Source organism: Puma concolor, chromosome D3 (genome assembly GCF_028749965.1).
Source record: "Puma concolor isolate L17-30 chromosome D3, mPumCon1.1.hap2, whole genome shotgun sequence".
NCBI classification, from domain to species: Eukaryota; Metazoa; Chordata; class Mammalia; order Carnivora; family Felidae; genus Puma; species Puma concolor.
The window spans coordinates 19,991,044-20,011,792 of record NC_141678.1 but is presented as its reverse complement, the minus strand read 5'-3'; the positions used below and the strand labels follow the sequence as shown (position 1 = coordinate 20,011,792).

The following is a 20,749-nucleotide window of genomic DNA, read 5'->3' as shown; positions in this document are numbered from 1 at the left end:
TTGAACATCAATTTCCTCATCCTCAAATAGGTGAAATGATCTCGGCTCAGCCAGCAGCCGGCCCCGCTGTCTGCCTCAGCCTCATTGCATTACATATTATATTCCTGGGCTTTCCAATGGCCCCCAGCCCAAAGCACCTGTGCAGTCCATGCCTCCTGCACCTCTGCCCAACAGAACCCAAACCTCACCTCCCTTGGAACCAAAGCCTGAGCCTTCCAGGTGGACAAAGGGCTGCAATGCAGGGGAGGAGCTCACTCCTAGATTCTAGATCACCCTGCAGCCCACTCCCAGAACACCCTTGGCCCCAGCGTTCATCTTCTCTGGACCTTAGTTTTCTCACTTGTAATACAGGGAAACGTCCCCCAGGACATGCCAACAGTTATTCTAAAGCCCAAAGTCCGAGGATGGTGGAAAGGGAATGGACATTTGTTCAACACCTGCTACATACTGGGGCTTAGCATTCACATGATCTCATTCATCTTCATGACTGCCCTGCTACAGAGGAACTGTGTCCATTTTACAGATGAAGAAACTGAGGCTCAGAGGTGACCTAAGGCTAGGTTTCAACATTCATGAGCCTGACATTATTCCTTGAGTGAGGGATATAGAATCGCTCCCTGCAGGGCCCTTGCCTGGCTGAGAAGCTGAGATGACCAGAGGGAAACCAGACAGGCTTGACCAACCTTGCCAAGGAAGTGTAGTGTGCAGGGACCCAGCCTGGGGGACTGGTCAGAAGAGAAGCCCTAGCCCCAGTCCCACCCCAAGGAACTCAGGCCTTGGTGATTCCTGATTCACTGGGCACTCAACTGCTTACTGTGGTCTTTTCAAGTCCCAGGAAGATGCTCCACAGACCTGGGTCACCCTTAGGAATACAGAAATAAGGCAGGTCAGGTATGCCCCACCCAGGGCCCCAGGGGCAGGAACTGTGGGCTGGCTTCAGTGGGAGGGGGTGGAGCCCAGGATCGACCACAGCCGGGCAGCTGGCAGATGTCACTCTGAGGGAGATCTCCAGGGGTAACAGCCATGGGCCCTGGAGAGGACTGGGCACTGAGTGCAGGGACCAGAGAAGGCCCAGGCAGAGGACAAGACTATGTGGGCCAGGCACACTGGGGCCGCTGCTGCCAACAAGAGGGACCTGAGGCACCTGCCAGCCCCTCTCTTGGAAGTTCAAGCCGAGCTTCCACCTTGAGGGCAGATGAGGCCTGAGACAGGCCAAGTGTGCTGTGAGGCTCCTGGGGGACAGAGCCCTGGCCCCAGGCAGCTCTGTCCCCTACTGCTGCTACACCTGGCCATGGGCCAACGCAGCATCATTGAGCAGAGCCCCAGAGGGAAGGAGCCTAAGGTAAGGAGCCAAAAGATCACGGCAGGGGAGGATGTGGAATTCCCTAAGGTGGGAGCCAGGAGTGGACATCCGAAGAGGAGAGCAGCAGTGAGGGGAAGAGGGGGGAGAAGGAAGAATGGGCCAGAGAGAAGGGGCCTGGGTAGACACCGGCTGTATTTAAAGTGCTGACATCTGTCTTGCGCGAATTTTTTTTGCATTGATTTTTTGTAATACTGTATTAAAATATCGTGTGTCTTGATAACGGAGTTTTGGGCATCCCTTAAATTTTGGACTAGTGCCGCACCTGCCTCACCCTTGTCCTCTGGGTAGGGCAGAAAGAGGCAGGCAGGAGCAGGATGTGCCCAGCAGGCACTAATCGTTTTAGGGGCAGAAATGCCCTCTGTAGCCCCACAAGTCAGATCCTGCTGTTATCCTCATCTTGCAGAGGAAGATAGAGGTCCAAAGAGGTAAGGTGACCTTCCCAAGGTCACACAGCACATAGGCACAGTCCCAGCACTGTAAGAAGCCAGAGGACTGAACCCTGTGACCTCATCAGCATGTCCTATGTTGAAACAAAATGGTGCAACATTCTGAAGGGGTGCTCTACCAGGCAATTAGAGAGGGGAGCAAGGGCTTGTCTGAGTCTCCACCAAGGATGTCCACTCTGCAACTTATTCATAAATATTCACAGGGGTCAGGCCTGGGGACCCAGAGAGGGTGGGCCTGAACCAAGGGGGTCATGTCCAGGTGTGGGGACAATCAAATTGGTCTGACAGGTGAAGAGTCACTGACACATGATGTGACCACTCCAGGCACCCAGAGCGGCCTGGGCTGAGGAGAGAGAGAGGTTGTGCAGGCACAACAGGGCACTCTGTGCTGCGTGCAGTGTCTTAATGTGCTGCGCCCTTGATCTTGGAGTCCAGAAGAGTTGTTGAGGGATTTAGGTAGCAGACGGTCACAGTCGGATTCATGTTTGGAAAAACGGCTCCAGATAGGAGATTGATGTGAGGCCAGATTAAGGACCCAGGAGAAACAACGGCCAAAGCCTGCATCTTGGGGATGGGGAGGAAGGATCAGGTACCAAGACCACCTATGAAATTAGCAAGTGAATTTATTTTTATTTTTTTTTATTTATTTATTTATTTTTTTTTAATTTTTTTTTTCAACGTTTATTTATTTTTGGGACAGAGAGAGACAGAGCATGAACGGGGGAGGGGCAGAGAGAGAGGGAGACACAGAATCGGAAACAGGCTCCAGGCTCTGAGCCATCAGCCCAGAGCCCGACGCGGGGCTCGAACTCACGGACCGCGAGATCGTGACCTGGCTGAAGTCGGACGCTTAACCGACTGCGCCACCCAGGTGCCCCTAGCAAGTGAATTTAAAGTGACTGTACCAGAGGTTGACCGGGAGGAATGGGCACTCTCATGGACTGTCTATAGAAGTCCAAAATGTACAACCATTTTAACAATATGCAGCAAGTCATTTTTTAAGTATATTTATTTAAATTGTGCAATTCCACTTCTATGAATTCATGGTGGGGGAGAGGTGAAAATAATCCAAGATATAACAAAAGGTTTATAAACAAGAATGACTAGCTCAACATTACTAATGGTGGGAGAAAACTGGAAATAATCTAAATATCCAGCAGAAAGGGTGTGGTCAAATACAGTATAGAACATCAATCATAAGGAATCTTCAAACCCTCAAAACTATGTGTGGGTTTTTAAAGTATGTGTACATTTTCAAAAGCCTGCCCGAAATAATAGAAAAATGTCAATGGTGTATCTCTGGCTGATGGGACTTCCCCTAATTTAAAACTTTGCTTTCTAATTTTCTATACTTTTGAAAATGTTCACAGGAAGATATATTTGGTTTTTATCTTCTAAAATATTTTTTTAAATTTATTTTTTTGGGAGAGCACAAGCTTCTAAAATAATTTTTTTAATTTATTTTTTTGGGAGGGGCAGACCGAGGGGGACAGAGGATCTGAAGCAGGCTCTGCACTGACAGACTGACAGCAGCGAGCCTGATGTGGGGCTCAAACTTTTGAACCGGGAGATCATGACCTGAGCCAAAGTCAGTCAACCAACTGAGCTACCCAGGTGCCCCTAAAATAATTCGTTTAAGTTCATTTCTTTTTGAGAGAGACAGACAGACAGAGTGCAAGTGGGAAAGGGGCAGAGAGAGAGGGAGACACAGAATCTGAAGCAGGCTCCAGACTCTGAGTCAGCACAGAGCCTGACGTGGGGCTCGAACTCACAAACCACAAGATCATGACCTGAGCCAAAGTTGGATGCCCAACCAACTGAGCCACTCAAGTGCCCCTAAAATAATTTTTAATACAAGAGTAATGTGTACTTGTTGTAAAAAAAAATAAAAATAAAAATAAAAATGATTAACCACAGAAGTATATAAAGAAAAAATCCAATGTTTCTGCTTACCATCCCCACACATCTTACCCTAAAACCCATTCTCCAGAGACAGCCACTGTCAGGTTGGTCAGTACATTTCCAACGCTTCTCCTATGTGTATATGTCCCTGAACACACACACACACACACACACACACACACACACACACACACACACACAAACACCTAGTTGGTATTGGGATTTTTTTTTTTTAATGAAACCATACCCTGGAATAAGCTTTTTAAACAATGTGTTACTGATATTTTCTATCTCAATTTGGATAGATCTCCCATGTTCTTGTAATGGCTTTGTAAAACCTCAGAGTTTGGACGAACCAGATTGTATTTAATTATCCCCTTATTAATGGACATTTAGGTTGTTTCCATTTATAAATCACAAGTGATGCCGCAATGGAAATCCTCACATATGTGCGCACGTGTTATGTGTGCTTGTATAAAGTGCACTTAAGTATCTACTATGGATAAATGGCTCAAAGTGGAATTGCTCGATCAGAGAGAATGTGTTTGGGGAATGTTCCTAGGCAATGCCCAAATGTCCTTCTGAAAGGTTCCAGCTTATATTCACTGCAGTGAATGATAGTGCCCTTTCCTCTACATCCTTGACAATAATGTGATATTGTTGATCTTTTTTTTTTTTTGCTCATCCAATGAATATAAGTGAGCCTATGTTTGTTGTTTAATTGGTTATTTGATCATTGGTAAAACTTGTTTTCCTTTCGTTTTTTTATTGTCTGATTTTATTTCTACTGTGAATTTATTTACCAGTTGTAATTTTGCCTGTTTCTCCATTCAGTTGGTTGTATTTTCTTAGGGATCTATAGAAACCCTTCATATATTTGGGATATTAACTCATTGTTAAGTCCATAGTTGTAAATATTGTTCCCTGGTGTGTTTTATGCCTTTTGTTGATGGGGTCTTTCACCATAAAGCTGTTTTTAATTTTTATGTGTCAGATAAGTTTAATTTTTTCTTTATGGCTTCTGTGATCTGTGAGACCACATGTGGGAGAAGGCCATCCATGTCTAACTCATGTCCATGACCCTTCTGTAGAATGCCAAAATTACCCATCTCTGATACTGCCCCACACTAATCATCTCTTCTTGTAAGTTTCTTCTAAGTGTGCATTAAGGAAAAATGAAAACACCAAAATAGGGAGACAGAGGAATAAGAGTACCTCCTTGTTCCCATCAACCAGGTCCCAATCTATCAATTCCCTGATGATGCTGACACAACAACAAAATAATTGCTCTCTTATGCAATATTTGCAAACAAATTCCAGATATCATACCTTTTTCTCAATAATGATTTCATCTGTGTACCAGAAGATAAAGGCCTAAGCAGAAACTAAAGTAGCATGATCAAACCCATGTAGAAACTGTAAATCCTTAACAATGAAAATACTTATCAATGAAGACCTCAAACTTGTCACAAGTGAATGCATGGAATTATATTGTTGATGTTATTGCTATTTGGGGGTATTTCCTTTTCTCTTTCTGAGTATTGAAAATCATTTGACACTGTGATTGTGGAGGTCGGGTGTCTTCAGGACTGTTGGGTCTGTAAGAATCCCCCATCACTCTACTTTTCCTTGCAAGGAAAGGACTAAGGGGCTGAGTGGCTGGTGCTGGGACTCTCCCATGGTGGGGATGCAGCCACAACCTCCCAGAGTTGTATCTGAGCCATCCTCTCTGCTTCCTCATCCTGCAAAGAGCTTCTGGCATCAGATCCTTCAGGAGGTCCAGTTTGTATGACGTCAGAATCACCTCCCTGGACAGTTGGCGACTTTGCATCAAAGGACCCACATCAAGTGAACCTTTTTAGATAGGATTAGCTGCATTGATGTTCAAAGACTCCGTCCATCAGATGGAAAGGGTGTATCACAGCAGTATTTCATTTCTGTCCTCCTTCTCCTGGGAGGGCTGCCACGTACCCATGTGGGGAGTGCCTTTCATGTGCAGGGAAAAGAAGAAATGTGCACTGTTCCCTGCTCTTCCCCACGTCACAGGATGATGACCTGCTCCTTCCACCCTCCCCTGCTGATTCATTTTTATTTGGCGACCTGGTACATGCTGGGATTCAATGGATCAGATTTTGGGAATGTACCAGTGTTGTCCACACTGCATGATGGCTTCATGTCTGCCCATATGGACATTCGTCCACTGGGAGTCTATTCAGGTGGCTCCTGGGTACACTCACATGACCCCAGGAGATCTCAACAGCTCCAGCTTTCTGAGGGAAAACATATTCTATTTCATCTTGTGCACACCTGCCCAGGCCTGAAATTCATCACTGATGCCAGTTTCATTTCGTGGGAGGTGGCAGTTAAGTCTCTTTAAGAGAAGCATAGCAGCAGTCACATACCAGACCCTCCCCAACATGAGCCCAGATTGGGGCTTGGCTGGAGCTGCTCCCAAGGTCACCTGGACACAGGCTGGCATGTCTTATAGGACCAGGCCACACATCACTTACAACAGTCCCAAACTAGCACATCCCCTGGGATAATAAGACAGAGCCCTCTGAAGTTATGTCTCGGGACATAGTTAGTTGCCAATGTCCATACAGAGTCCAACTCTTTCTCCCTGCAAAGGATCCTTTGGGAGGGAGGGTACTCCCTCCACCCTCACCTCACATCTCCCCAGGGTATTACAATGTTTGAACATACAGAAAAGAGATGTCCTGTTCATTTTCATGGAAAATAACTCACAATGACACAAAAGCCTTCCACAAACTCACTCCAATATCCAAGAGATAGTGGTAGAAACAGCAAATCAGATACCAACTTCCATTGGAAGAATTGATTCCAAGGATCCTATTGCTGTACACATGGGGACATTGGTGCTATTCTCTGATATGGGTGTGGGACATGTGGCTCCTCTGTTGAGCAGACACCAGCCTGAAGCAGTACCCTCACTTCCTCCATCACAGCTGCACGTGGGGGGCTGGGGTTGGGGCAGGGCCTCCCATGGACGGGGTTTTTGTATGAGCCTGTATCACAGTGTTGGGTGTTCGGCGGAGGTACCCATCTGAGCGTCCTAGGTGAGTCTCATCTTCTCCCTGCTCCCCTGCTCTTCCAGACATCTGGGCATTTTTTGACTGTTTGTTTTTTTTTTCTCTGTGTATCTTATATATAAGTCTCGGTTACTCTTTCACCCGGCACCTCAGCCCCTAGGACCCTGCTCTCCTCCCTTCCCTGTACTGACTGTCGTGCTTGCTTCTTTGTTCATCATAACCCCGCACCTCCTACCTGAGGCACAGGGAATGGTGGAATGACCTAAAATCTAAAATCTGTCTGCCGGGGTCATCCTGGGACCCCCATGTGCTCTGTCTGTCCTCTCCTGTCTGGTCTTGTGTTGGACCTTTTTTATATCTGGGAGTTACTAACAGTCCCCATAGAAAATGGAAGAAAGAACAGGGAGCATTGAGGGGGTGACCATGTGGAGAATTTGCAGGGACACAGCACCCTCAGGGCCAAGGCTGGGGACACATGGGCCAGACGTTTAAAACAGGGCCCTGGAACTGTGCGACTCAGGATCTGGGGTGGTCAGTGGTGTACCAGTGGAGCAGCTAACCCCACCCCCAGGCCTCATGGGGTTGCAAGGCAGAACCCTGAGGTGTCCTGAAAACTCAAGGAAACCAGCAAGAGGGAGGACAGTGGGGAGAAGAGAAGGTGCCAGGGAAAGGGTCATGGAATGAAAGGATGTGAGAACTGGATGAACACTTGAGTCCTTGCAGGAAATACTTCACACCCCAAAGAGAGGCGGAATCTATGGAATGAAGGCTCTAGTGATATGACTGATTTGCAGGACATGGAGGGCAAGGCTGCAGAAGACAATGGAATGAGAGAGACACAAGAGACACAGGCACACACTCTATTATCAGCAAGGATCCTACCCAATCAGGGACAGCCCAGGAGAGACACATCTGGGTAAAAACAGATCTCTTAGGACAAAGACTTTCACTTCCCCAGCACAGAAGTGTCAGATCAGAATGGTATACAGGATGATTCAATGGAGGTCAGAGAGCTCACATCATAATCCTGACCATAGAGGGACAAACATAGAGGCCAGACAGTCACTGTCAGTATGTCACAGGAGGCAGGGGCAGGACAGTGAGAGTTCAATGTCTCTGTGGGAGGACAGGTGCCAGGAGAGTCTCAGGATGGGTGGTGACAGAAATTCAACTCAAAGACTCCCAGCACAGGTGAGGAGATTTTTGAGGAACACCTTAACCTACCCCCACCTTTGACATGGACCCGTGGACACAGACTGTGTACTAGGGGCCTGATTGGATGTTCAAGAACCTATTCCCACATGAAGACTAAGGTCAAGTGACCCCATGGTGGATGCTGAACCTCTGACCTCTTTTCCCTCCCCCACCCCACAGGTCAGCCCAAGTCGGCCCCCTCGGTCACACTCTTCCCACCCTCCAGTGAGGAGCTCAGCGCCAACAAGGCCACCCTGGTGTGCCTCATCAGTGACTTCTACCCCAGCGGCTTGACGGTGGCCTGGAAGGCAGATGGCACCCCCGTCACCCAGGGCGTGGAAACCACCAAGCCCTCCAAACAGAGCAACAACAAGTACGCGGCCAGCAGCTACCTGAGCCTGTCACCGAACCAGTGGAAATCTCGCAGCAAATTCACCTGCCAGGTCACACATGAGGGGAGCACCGTGGAGAAAAATGTGGTCCCTGCAGAGTGCTCTTAGGTCAAGGGACCCCCACCTACCCCAGGGGGTGTGCAGCCATTGGACCTACAGGAAGGATTCCCCTTGCACCAGGATCATCCCAGCCCTTCTCCCTTCAATCAATGCTCAATAAAATGTCCTTTATTCAATCAGAAATTGTGTTCTCTGGTCATTTGGGTTTAACATTTTGTGTCCTGAACTCAACCAACTTTAGGCGGAAACATCATTCTTTTGGCTTCATGAGAAAGGAGCCCATAGAAGATGTCCTCATGTTTTTTGAAAGGTAGTCTTAGTATCAGTCAAGATTGTGAGAGAATATTCTTCAACAGGAGATACAAACAGCAAAAACAAGAAAACCCATCCTCCACAATGTCTGTATACTTTCCTACTTGCATGAACCATGTCCACTGCCAGTCATACCTGCTCTCACTGATCGTGGGTCTCCATGACTTCTAAGATAATTCCTGAGCTTCACCCTGTACCTGTGCCACATTGTCTACAACTACCCCCTCTTATGATGTCCACTGTTCTCTCCTTATAGACCCCCACTCAACACCATGTTTTCCCTGGTTTCCTACCCCATGTGGACATTCCCCATCATACCAGCCTAGAGCTTCCTCTCTTCCTTATGAGAACTCCTGTTCCTAACTCCCCAGGAAAAATGACCTGTTCTCCCTTCCACAGACTCCCTGTCATACTTACTACAGGACCCTCTGCCTGTACACTGGTCACTCACACCCACACTGCCACTGCTGGCACCTCCACACAACAGTGTCTCTTGGTTCCCTCTGGCATCCAAGGTCTCTGAGAGATAGACTCCAGCTATGCTCTCTAGGTTCTCTCTAAGGCCAGGCCAACCCATGAGACCATCACTTGTGCTTAGGTGACATGCCTGGGACCTCTATGTTATAAATCAAGGCTCAGATTCTGGCAATGGTCTGCTGACAGATTTCTCAACTGGCTCTTCTACTTAGGACCTCAGTGTGGGATCTGAGCCATAACACACACAAGCATACACACAGGTACCAATGAACAGAAACATACATGCACACACATAATGATCACAGAGCCATTGGTTCATTTATAAAACTGCCATGGTGGGCATCTCTATGGAAGGCTCATGACAAGCTGGGTGAGGAGGTGTTGCACGGAGTCCAGGATGGGATGTGAACAAAGAAAACTCAGTCCCTGCCGAAGATACCAATGCCAGCCAGTAACAATAGAAGGCTCCAGAGATTCTGGTCAAAGCTGCAGTGAGAAAAGCAACCTCATGGGCTAGTGGGAGGGAGTTAAGAGATGAAGCAAGAGCAAATCACAGAAGACAGCAGGAGTCCTGGCTTAGCGTGCATGTGTGTCACAGAAAGAATGCCAGACCTGTGTGTACCCTATGTGAGCTCTGCAGGTGACATCTCCAGGCCAAGATGCAGACCCAGGCCCTGGGTGTCAGAGACATCACAGAGTGATGGTCCGGTGCAGGGATACAGTATGTGTCCTGTGTGGTGGGGTCACCCTGTGCTAGTGATACTCCTCTATGTGGGTAATGTGTGATTCTCAGTCAGTTCAAGAGACCAGCACAGACTCCAACACATCAGCTCAGGGTGAAATTGTTGGACCCAGTGCCTGCCTCCCCAAGCACGATGGACCCACCAGATCTATCCAACTTCCATTCAGCCCACAAACCCCTAAAGCATTACAGCTGCTCTCATGGGGCTCAGGAGAGGGACTAAACAGTGACCACACTACCTTTCAGAAGAACCAGCCAAAGGCAGAGATTCGGGAGCTCAGGACCCTATAGAAGGATCTAAGTATTGGGGAGAAACATGATTCTCCTCTCAACACTTTGCATTCCTCACCCCAAACCTCCACGGTTTCCTGTTCTGAGGATGTGGTGGCATATCCAGGACCCTCCCCACAAGTCCAAAGTCTGCAAAGGGCTCTCAGCTCCATCACCTCTGTGCTGAAACAGCCTGCTCACCCTTTCTACAATGACATCCTGACACAGACTGAGGAAAGAACACAGCACCTTCCTAAGGATGGCATTGGCTGGAAATTCTGATGCCATATCTAGAGGAGGTCTCTCAACTCCTCCCCATGACTGAGGATGGATGGAATCTGAACCCTCCATGGAACTGAAATTCCAGGTCCCCAGGGGTCACCCCCATCACCCACCCATCTGCCTGACCAGCAGCCGTGACAAGGAGGCTGGGCTTTGGGCCTCCTGTGCAGCTGCAGGTGGGCCTGGGTCAGCGGTGGAGGGACTGACAGAGGGTTTGTGTTCAAGGCTATGTCACAGTGTCATATTTTCGGTGGAGGGACCCATCTGACCGTCCTCGGTGAGTCTTCCCCCTTTCCCTCCTCTTTCAGATCCACTGTACAATTTCGGGCTATTGTGCTTTCTCTTATGAGCTGAGCTTAGTCTGAAGGTCTATGGGGTCTGTAAGTTTTGCCCCCTTTGTCTGCCCCTCATCCCCTCCACTGGTCCCATCTTGTCAGATATCAGGTCAGGGCTACAGGGGACCATCCCCATGAAGCCTTCCTGATGTAGACCTGAACTAATGCCTCACTATGGCTCCAGATCTCTCCCCACATGAATCTTCTCCTCTGGACTCGGGGATGGTCAACTCCCCATTCAGGGCCTCTGGGTTCCAAGAGTCCAAGGAGAATTGGGCAGAGGTGTGGGGTGGTTCAGGCTGCCAGAGAGGCTGTGGGATGAGAGAAGGATTCTGGGGATGGCTCAGGCACTGGGTTCCAACCTCAGAGAGCCCCAGGAAGAGGACTTCCTGAAGCGTAGTGAGGAGAGCCTTGTCTGGGAACTTGGGAGACATGGAGGAGGAAGTGGGACAAGAGGGTCAAGGATTAAGGGAGGATTTCAGAGGAGAAGGGGGCCGTTAGTGCTGGGACCTTCCATTTCCACAGAGACATTCAGGACACCAATATCAGGACAAGTCTTAGGACTGTGTCCTGAGGTCGGGACATTCAGCAGCAGGAGTACATCCTTCATTGTCCACCATGGAGGGAAAGTGCCTTGAGCAGATACACGGGGCCGGAGTTCCTTGATAGGGACAGGTGACAGGGACAGTGACTGCCAGGCTTTCAGAAATGCTAAGACAGTCAGACCTCCTATAATAAATTTACAATACAGGGAGACTCCTCAGAACAGACATAGCCTAGCCTCAGAAACGAAAATTCACCTTACCTTCAAACCCTCAATCTATAGGACTCCTTGGAATCCAGCCCCAGGGAATCCACTTTTTAATTTTTTTTTTAATTTATTCATTTTTGAGAGACAGGGAGAGGCAGACGGTGAGCCGGGGAGGGCAGAGAGAGAGGAAGACATAGAATCCCAAGCAGGCTCCAGACTCTAAGCTATCAGCACAGCTGACAGCACAAGGCAGGGCTTGAATTCACAAACCATGATATCATGGCCTGAGCCCAACTCAAACGTTTAACCAACAGAGCCATGAAGGTGCCCCAGAAACTTCCATTTCTTACCCACCAAGCATCATTAGGCAGGGTCCATGTTGGGAGGTGGGCAAAGCTGCAATGATGGTGTGAGGGGTTCTGGGGGCAGGAAATCTACTTTTCAAAGGGTAAGACAGCACTGCAAACAGGAAAGACCAGCTATAGTATAACTGGGTAGGGGACTTGGGGTATATGGCAGTGACACAAACTTCCAGAACAGACAGATTCACAAGGGAATGCAGGTCTCAGGGCCAGTGCCAGCCACTCCCAGGGGGAGGACTGTGTGGATTAGGAGGACATGAGATCCAGAGAGTGTCTGGGGCCATGGAAGGACTCAGACACTACAGAATCTGGCAGTCAGATCCATTCCAACAGGTGAGTAACCCTACCCACAGCTGACCTGACATCAGGGAGCTGAGGCCACATGAGGCCCAAGCCATGGACATGACAGAGCTGTTCCTCACATCAAGACTGAGGTAGGAACTTCAGCCATGGACACCTGATCTCTGACTTACAGCCTCTCCCCCTTCCGACAGGTCAGCCCAAGTCGGCCCCCTCGGTCACACTCTTCCCGCCCTCCAATGAGGAGCTCAGTGCCAACAAGGCCACCCTGGTGTGCCTCATCAGTGACTTCTACCCCAGCGGCTTGACAGTAGCCTGGAAGGCAGACGGCACCCCCGTCACCCAGGGCGTGGAAACCACCAAGCCCTCCAAACAGAGCAACAACAAGTACGCGGCCAGCAGCTACCTGAGCCTGTCACCAAACCAGTGGAAATCTCGCGGCAGATTCACCTGCCAGGTCACGCACGAGGGGAGCACTGTGGAGAAGAGTGTGGTCCCCGCAGAGTGTTCTTAGGTCCCCGAGACTGTCAGGGATGGAGGCCTTCCTCACCCAGATACCCCTTCCCCAGTTCATCATGTACCCCTGAGAGCCAACTCCTGGATCAGCTCAGACCAGGAAGGTCACACACCCTCCCGGTTTCTATTTGTGCTCAATAAAGAACTTATTGTTTATCATTCAACATTTCTGATGTGAATTCTCTGTCTGGTTATGTCTGAGTTAACGGCTTAGTAATTAAGAGAAGGGACAGTTATGACACGTGATTCTATCTAACCGCCATCCACCCAACTAACCCTAAAAGGACTCCATTGACTCTCTATCCCCCTGGGTGTGACCCAGAGTAGAAAACAGTCCTGCCATACCAGCCCCCCAGGATGCAGTCTTTGCCACCTGGAAAGGGAGAAAAACTGAGTGAGAAGGACCAGGGGTCCCCGTAGGGTGTCAGGGAGGAACAAGGAGGGTCCCAGGAGCCAGCAGTGGGCAGAAGCAACAATAAGGAGGAACGAGGTCCTTGAGCAGAAACAGTGGTCTTTAGGAACAGAGGTGAACTTCCTGGTTCCATACAGGGTGACCCAGAGGGGAGAGCAACTACCAAATGAGGGGTCCATGGTTGGCACCTTAGCAGGGAGCCATGGAAAGCTCTGAACAACGCACCTTAGAAGTACATTTCTCAAACTTTCACAATACATGTTAGGTGAGTAAAGACACTAACAAGTCCTACAGGGAAACAGTTTCATATCTTGTAGCCTAACCCTTCCTGAACCTAGTTGATTCTCCTAACCAACTGAGGAAGCTCTGGAACACTCTTCAAGACAGTTGTGTTGCTACTTGAGGTCAGGCTGAGGCACAAGGACAACAGTCTATGTTTTCTGTTGGGCCTCAGTCAAGGCCAGGCTCAAAGAGACCCTAACAGGGGGCTGGGACCTCAGTCATGAAGAGTCTCATCATCTAAACTGAGATCAAGGAGAGTTACTCTATGGTTAGGTTATAAATGAAGTTGATGATATCAGCCTGCAAGTGGTGGGGACATGGAGAACTGAGTAAATGACAAAGGAGGCCATCCTGGGCACATAATGGGCAGCCACGATTATCCCAAAGAGGGGAGCCAATTCGTATTCAGGAGTATAGTTCAGCTGGTGCAGACCAAGTCAGGCAGAGTGAGTGTGGCCTGAGGGCTATGGCAAAGTCAGGATCCCCAGGTATTCAGGGTCCACTGAGCCTCCTATGCCTGAGCCTCCTTCACTCACTGTGGCTCAATCCTGAGTGCATCTGTAACCTGGTATCAGAGACACACTCACTCCCAGGTCAGTGAAGCAGGCAAGGTCGTTCTCACAGAGATGCCGGCACAACAAGCCCCCTGTCTATGTCTCCAGCTCATCAGAGACAAGGAGTTGCTTTCACCTGACCTGCAAGGAAGCCAGATCAGACCAGAGAAGAGCCTACAAAGCCCAGGAATCCTGAGAGCACAGGGAACCCTTAGAGTTTTATCCCAGCCACTCCTGCCCTAGGGAAGCCGAAGAGGGAGAAGGGAGATTAGGGGGTCCTAGTATGCCACAGTACCTGCTGGCCCCATGTCATGGATCTGAGTGCTTGGGACCACAGGTGGGAGAAGGCCACCCAAGTCTAACTCATAACCCTGCTGTAGAATGCCAAAATCACCCCACCTCTGATACTGCCCCACACTATCATCTCTTCTTGTAAGTTTCTTCTAAGTGTGCATTAAGGAAAAATGAAAACACCAAAATAGGGAGACAGAGGAATAAGAGTACCTCCATGTTCTCATCAACCAGGTCCCAATCTATCAATTCCCTGATGATGCTGACACAACAAAATAATTGCCCTCTTATGCAATATTTGCAAACAAATTCCAGATATCATACCTTTTTCTCAATAATGATTTCATCTGTGTACCAGAAGATAAAGGCCTAAGCAGAAACTAAAGTAGCATGATCAAACCCATGTAGAAACTGTAAATCCTTAACAATGAAAATACTTATCAATGAAGACCTCAAACTTGTCACAAGTGAATGCATGGAATTATATTGTTGATGTTATTGCTATTTGGGGGTATTTCCTTTTCTCTTTCTGAGTATTGAAAATCATTTGACACTGTGATTGTGGAGGTCGGGTGTCTTCAGGACTGTTGGGTCTGTAAGAATCCCCCATCACTCTACTTTTCCTTGCAAGGAAAGGACTAAGGGGCTGAGCGGCTGGTGCTGGGACTCTCCCATGGTGGGGATGCAGCCACAACCTCCCAGAGTTGTATCTGAGCCATCCTCTCTGCTTCCTCATCCTGCAAAGAGCTTCTGGCATCAGATCCTTCAGGAGGTCCAGTTTGTATGACGTCAGAATCACCTCCCTGGACAGTTGGCTACTTTGCATCAAAGGACCCACATCAAGTGAACCTTTTTAGGTAGGATTAGCTGCTTTGATGTTCAATGACTCCGTCCATCCGATGGACAGGGTGCATCACGGCAATATTTCATTCGTCTTCCTTCTCCTAGGAGGGCTGCCACGTACCCAGGTGGGGAGTACCTTTCATGTGCAGGGAAAAGAAGAAATGTGCACTGTTCCCTGCTCTTCCCTACTTCACAGGATGATGACATGCTCCCTCACCCTCCCCTGCTGACTCATTTCTATTTGGTGACCTGGTACATGCTGGGATTGAGGAGATAGGCTGGTGGAATGCATGGGGTTGTCCACTATACATATGGTAATGAGGTTGTATCTATGGACTTTAGTCCAGTCAGAGCCCTTCAGGTGGCTCCTGGGTACACTCACGTGACCCCAGGTGATCTCTATAGCTCCTGCTATCTGATGGACAACATATTCTACTTCACTTGTGCCTACCCACCCCAGGCCTGAAAGTGGTCACTGATACCAGTTCCATTTCATGGCAGGCAGCGTTTAAGCCCCCTGAATAAAGCAGAGCAACAGTCACACAGAGGCCCCTCCCCAACATGGGAATAGTTTGGCTGGGGCTGTTTCCAAGGTCATCTGGACAAAGCCTGGAATGTCCCACAGGACAAGGACAGACCTCACATGGCACAGTCCCAAACTAGGACATCCCCTGGGAATATAAGGCTGAGGACTCTGAAATGATGATTGGGGGCATAGGAAGTTTCCAGTGGACCATACACACAGGCCCACCTGATGTTCCCTGCAGAGGAAGGTTTGGGAGAAAAGGTATACTCTCTGCCATCACCTCCTGGTCTCACCAAAGAATTAGCATTGTTTGAACATACAGAGAAGGGATTTCCTCTTCAGTTCCACAGATTGTTACTCAGGGTGACACAGAAGCCCTCCACAAACTCATTCCAATTCCCAGGATATAGAGGTAGAAACAGCAGATCAGACTCCAACTTCCTTTGGAAGAAAGGATTCCAAGGATCCTGTGGCTGCAAAATGGGGACATTGATCCTGTTATCTGCTAGGGGTGGAAGAGCTTTGGCCCCCACTGAGCAGACACTAGTATGGAGCAGTGCCCCCCACTTCTTCCATCACAACTGCAGGTGGGGTTCTAAGGGGTGGGGCAGGGATTCCCAGGCAGTGGTTTTTGTATTAGCCTGTATCGCAATGTTTTGTTTTCAGCTAAGGGACCCGGGTGACCATCCTAGATGAGTCTCATCTTCTCCCTCCTTCCATGCTCTCCCAGATGTTGGGAGTAATTGTCTATTTTTTTTTCTTTATGTGTTTTTTCTCAATTTGATAATTCCCTAATTTTGGACACCAGTCCCTGGGACCCTGATCTTCCCTCCCACTACACAATGTCCTGCTTGTTTCTTTGGTCATCACAGCCCCTCCACTGCTACGTGAGAGGCAAGGGATGGTCAGGATGACCTACAAACTCAACTATGTGTTCCACCGGGTCATCCTGGGTCCCGTATGTGCTCTTTTCTGTCCACCTTTGTAAGGCCTCCTATTGGACAACCTTTGTCTCTGGGAGTCACTAAGTGTCCTCAAATAAAAGGGAAGAGAGAAGGGGGAGCATTGAGAGGAGTGACCATGTAGAGATATTACAGGGACGCGGCATGCTATGGGCCAAGGCTGAGGACACACACAAGGCTCAGGAGAAGGCCCGGAGCTCAGGGACCCAGGGTCCAGAGTAAGCAATGGTGCAAGTAGAGCTCCCCACAGGCCTCATGGGGTGCGGTATACACTCCTGAGCTGGCATGGGGACTAAGACAAACTGGCCACAGGTAGGAGGGAGCTTAAAGGAGTAGATGCCAGAGAAAGAGTCATGGAATGAGAAGATGTGAGACATGAGTGGACTCTTGAGTCCCTGCAGGACACACATCTGCAACAAACACAGGAGAATCTATGGCATGAAAGCTCTCATGAAATGACTGATTGCAGGACACAGGGACTGGGGCTGCAGAAAGGCTATGGATTGAGAGTGATGCAAGGCCACGCAGACACACTCTGTATGATCAGCAAGGATCCTACCCCATCAGGGACAGCCCAGGAGAGACACATCTGGGTAAAAACAGACCCTTAGGGCAAAGACCTCACACAAGAGTCAAGATAGAATGGTCCACAGGATGAGCCAATAGGAGGTCAGAGAGCTCACATAATAGCACTGGCCACAGAGGACAAAAGTAGAGCTGAGACAGACACTGTCAAAAGTCAGAGGAGGCAGGAGCGGGACAGTGAGAGTTAGATGTCTGGGTGGAAGGAAAGATCTCAGAAGAGTCTCAGGATGGGTGGTGATAGGAATCCACCTCAAAGGTTCCCAGCAAAGGTGGGGAGATGATTGAATAACACCTTAACCCACCCACCCACCCCAACATGGATTCACATGGACGCAGAGTGAGAACTGGGTGCCTGACTGAATGTTCAGGTACCTGTACCCACGTGAAGGCCGATGTCAAGTGAAGTGACCCCAAACATGGAAGCTGAGCTTCTGACCTCCTGTCCCTCCCCCACCCCACAGGTCAGCCGAACTCCTCACCCTCAGTTACCCTCATCCCACCCTCCCTTGAGGAGCTCAGCGACAACAAGACTACCTAATGAATAACTTCTACCCCAGCTGCTTGACGGTGGCCTAGAAGGCAGACGGCACCCCTGTTACCAGGGCATGGAAACCACCAAGCCCTCCAAACAGGGCAACAACAAGTAAGGGCCAGCAGCTACATAAGCCTGTCACCTGTCAAGTGGAAATCTCTCAGCAGCTTCACCTGCCAGGTCACGTACCAGGGGAGCACTATGGAGAAGAATGTGGTCCCTGCAGAGTGCTCTTAGGTCCCCAAGACTCTCACCAACCCAAGGGTGTGTGCAGCCATTGGACCTACAGGAAGGATTCCCCTTGCACCAGGATGATTCCAGCCCTTCTCCCTTCATTCAATCAATGCTCAATAAAATGTCCTTTATTCAATCAGAAATCACACTATCTGGTCATTTGTGTTTAACATTTTGTGCCCTGAACTCAACCATCCTTGGAGTGAACACAGGTTCACTGGCTTTATGGGGAAGAGCCAGCAGAGCAGCCCCATATTTCTTTGTGGAACAGATTCCCACTCACCCAAATTTGCACACACAATATTCTGTACTCGCAACGGAAGCAGCAAGACCCAGAGTACCAAGGCCCACACCTGTGGATCTTGATAGACTTCTGTAGGCCATTTCCACCCCAACCATTTTCAGGATCATAGCCCTTGATTCCCATGGCCTCTTGGTTCATTTCCAGTCTCCACTCCGGTCCTGGGACCTTATTCACTGGGACCAGCCCAACTCACTGGGATGTCTCCCTTCCTTGAAGGCCCCCACGCAAGGCCATGCCTTTTGTGGTTTCCTACACATTTGGAAACTTCCCATCATCACATCCTAGAGAATCTTTCCTTCCACAGGGGCCCCGTGCCCCTGCCTCCCTGGGAACATTGCACTGTTCCCTTCCCCAGACCTGCCCTGCTGCACTCATTATAGGAAACTCAGTCTCTAGACCCTGGTCAGTATCTCCCACACTCCCACTGGGGGCCTCTCCTTCTACATGTGTCACGGAGGACCCAGTTGTATTAAAGGCCCCTGGGAGACAGAGACACCTTGGAGTTATGCACAAAATACCACTAAAGTTAAAATGTCCATGCGTATTCATTGGGGCCATGAATCCATGTCAAGATCCCATTCTGAATTGTGTCATGGATCCATCTGTGCGCACAGTCATTTTCTGGAAAGTTGTGAATGGGCCTTGAGAACCAGGAAGACTCCACTGCTAGCTAGCAGAGCTAGCTCAGAAGGGCAGGTCTAGGCCCCTAGTCACACAGACAGAATAGACATGCACACACACCCAATAAACTTGCGTGCACACACCAGGACACACACACACACGCCTGCTATTGTACACGTGGCCATGTTGGGCATGTGTCTAGGACATGTGGTGGCATCCAGAACCCTCCACGGGCCTCAGCTCTGCAGAAGGCACAGGCCTCGTGATGTCTGTGTTGGAAACTGTGCTGTCCGATCTCCCAGGTAGCATTCCCCAAGCAAGCTGAGCCATACACAGAGCTCCTGCCAGGAGCTACCTGAGTTATGATATGTCACTCAGGCATTCCCTCCTACCCCACCATGGTGGGGGCTGGGGGGAAGCTCACCCCATGAGGAAGGGAAGGTGCATTGGGGAGGGGGTGCCCTGTCTCAAGCTCCCATGGGCCAGCCCAACCCCCACAAAGAGGAGGCTGGACTCTGAGCCTCCCAAGCAGCTGCAGGTGGGCCTGGGGAAGGGGGAAGGGTGCCAGGGCTGACAGAGGGTTTGTGTTCAAAGCTGTATCACTGTGTTATGTTTTCGGCGGAGGGACCAAGGTGACCGTCCTCGGTGAGTCTCCCCCTTTCTCTCTCTTTGGCAACCAGAGTGAAAATTGGGGCAATTTTTCTCTTCTTTCTGTGATGACTGTGCTTGGGGTCTGAAACTCTCTAAGTTCTGGGACCTTCACAGTTTGGGGCTGTCCCTCACCACTTTAGCTTGTTCTCTCTTGTCAGACTCCTGGTCGGGGAAGCTCAGGTCAGTCCCAAGGACCCCTTCCTGTTCCCCCTCACTGTGACCCAGAGCACTCTCAGGGGGCTTCTCCTCTGGACTCTGACACAATCAGCTTCCTTGGGGTCTGTCATCCCCCAGATGTGGGGAAATGAGGGACTGAAGGAACACAGGACTGGGGAACCTGGGCTGGGGCACAAGGGCCATAGGACCAGTAAAGGATGCTTGCATAGCTCATCTGTCCAAGTGTGTATCAATCACACTTGGGTTCTATGCTCTCCGGGTTCTAGGTGGGAGCTACTGAGAGGTTTTGGGAGGAACTCTTGGTTGGCCGTGGAATAAAAGGGAACCCAAGGCAAGGGAAATGAGAACAGAAGGAGGATTTCCTGGGACAAGGTGGCCTCAGAGTGCTGGGTCCCTCATCCTTCTCCAGGACACACAGGACCTCCTCACACAGGACATGGCTCAGGACACTCAGGCCCCAAAGCTTGTCCCACCCATATTAATGTTGGAGGAGAGACCCCTGAGCAGATACTGGGGCTGGTGACTCCTCAGGGACGGGAGACAAGGATGGCTGCCAATGATAGGCACACTGTGATGCTAGCACAGCAGATGCCCCAAGATAACTTCACGTGCAAAGTGACCCCTCAGAGAAGCCCCAGCTCCAGCCTCAGAACAGCAGATTCACCTCTTCCAGAAAGCCTCCACCTGCTAGACTAGATTCCGGCCCAAGGGCAGACACTCTCTCCCCCTCAGGCAACCTTAGAGGGGCTTTGTCAGGAGGTGGGCAGGGGCTGCAATGAGGGATCAGTGGGAATGTGGCCAAGAAACCCCCTCCCGGAAGGGGATGAGAGCTTAACACCAGGACAGACAGATACCTACATGAGCACCCCTTGGAGATGGACCTGGCAGGACATGCCACAGGACAGACAGGTTCCACAGGGAAAGATTAGGTGTCAAGCATGATAAAAGTCAGTAACATGGGAGCCTAGAGGCAATTAGGAAAGTGATGAGTACAGTTGAACCTGAAGAGGGACGAGAGCCA

General features: G+C 49.7%; 2 protein-coding genes, 2 long non-coding RNA genes and 1 pseudogene across 10 annotated transcripts in view; 3 read left to right on the top strand and 2 right to left on the bottom strand.

Annotated features, from left to right (window-relative positions):
- LOC112870222 (immunoglobulin lambda-1 light chain-like) overlaps positions 1–8,590 on the top strand; it is a 31,551-nt gene extending 22,961 nt beyond the window's left edge. For 2 of the 3 annotated variants that reach the window (XM_086682004.1, XM_086682002.1), the window contains 2 exons: positions 6,737–6,788; positions 8,136–8,590. In XM_086682004.1, coding sequence (XP_086538130.1) covers positions 6,737–6,788; positions 8,136–8,455 — 372 coding nt within the window. In that variant the 3' untranslated portion in view covers positions 8,456–8,590. The remainder of the gene's footprint in view (positions 1–6,736; positions 6,789–8,135) is intronic. The other variant, XM_086682003.1, reaches the window with a different exon arrangement.
- Positions 1–20,749, bottom strand: part of LOC147575369 (uncharacterized) — a 473,279-nt gene that overhangs the window by 439,413 nt on the left and 13,117 nt on the right. The gene's annotated exons all lie outside the window — the stretch shown is intronic.
- Positions 1–20,749, top strand: part of LOC112870219 (immunoglobulin lambda-1 light chain-like) — a 169,571-nt gene that overhangs the window by 143,231 nt on the left and 5,591 nt on the right. For 2 of the 4 annotated variants that reach the window (XM_086681997.1, XM_086681999.1), the window contains 2 exons: positions 10,728–10,767; positions 12,433–12,918. The exons of the other annotated variants lie outside the window; for them this stretch is intronic. In XM_086681997.1, coding sequence (XP_086538123.1) covers positions 10,728–10,767; positions 12,433–12,752 — 360 coding nt within the window. In that variant the 3' untranslated portion in view covers positions 12,753–12,918. Of the gene's footprint in view, positions 1–10,727; positions 10,768–12,432; positions 12,919–20,749 lie in introns of those variants that run through there. 4 annotated transcript variants of the gene reach the window in all.
- The window catches only part of LOC147575370 (uncharacterized), a 284,866-nt gene that overhangs the window by 260,967 nt on the left and 3,150 nt on the right, over positions 1–20,749 (bottom strand). The gene's annotated exons all lie outside the window — the stretch shown is intronic.
- Positions 1–20,749, top strand: part of LOC147575371 (immunoglobulin lambda variable 5-52-like) — a 447,861-nt pseudogene that overhangs the window by 426,414 nt on the left and 698 nt on the right. The window contains exon 3 of the transcript XR_015242332.1: positions 19,495–19,545. The product of XR_015242332.1 is annotated as an immunoglobulin lambda variable 5-52-like (transcript). The remainder of the gene's footprint in view (positions 1–19,494; positions 19,546–20,749) is intronic.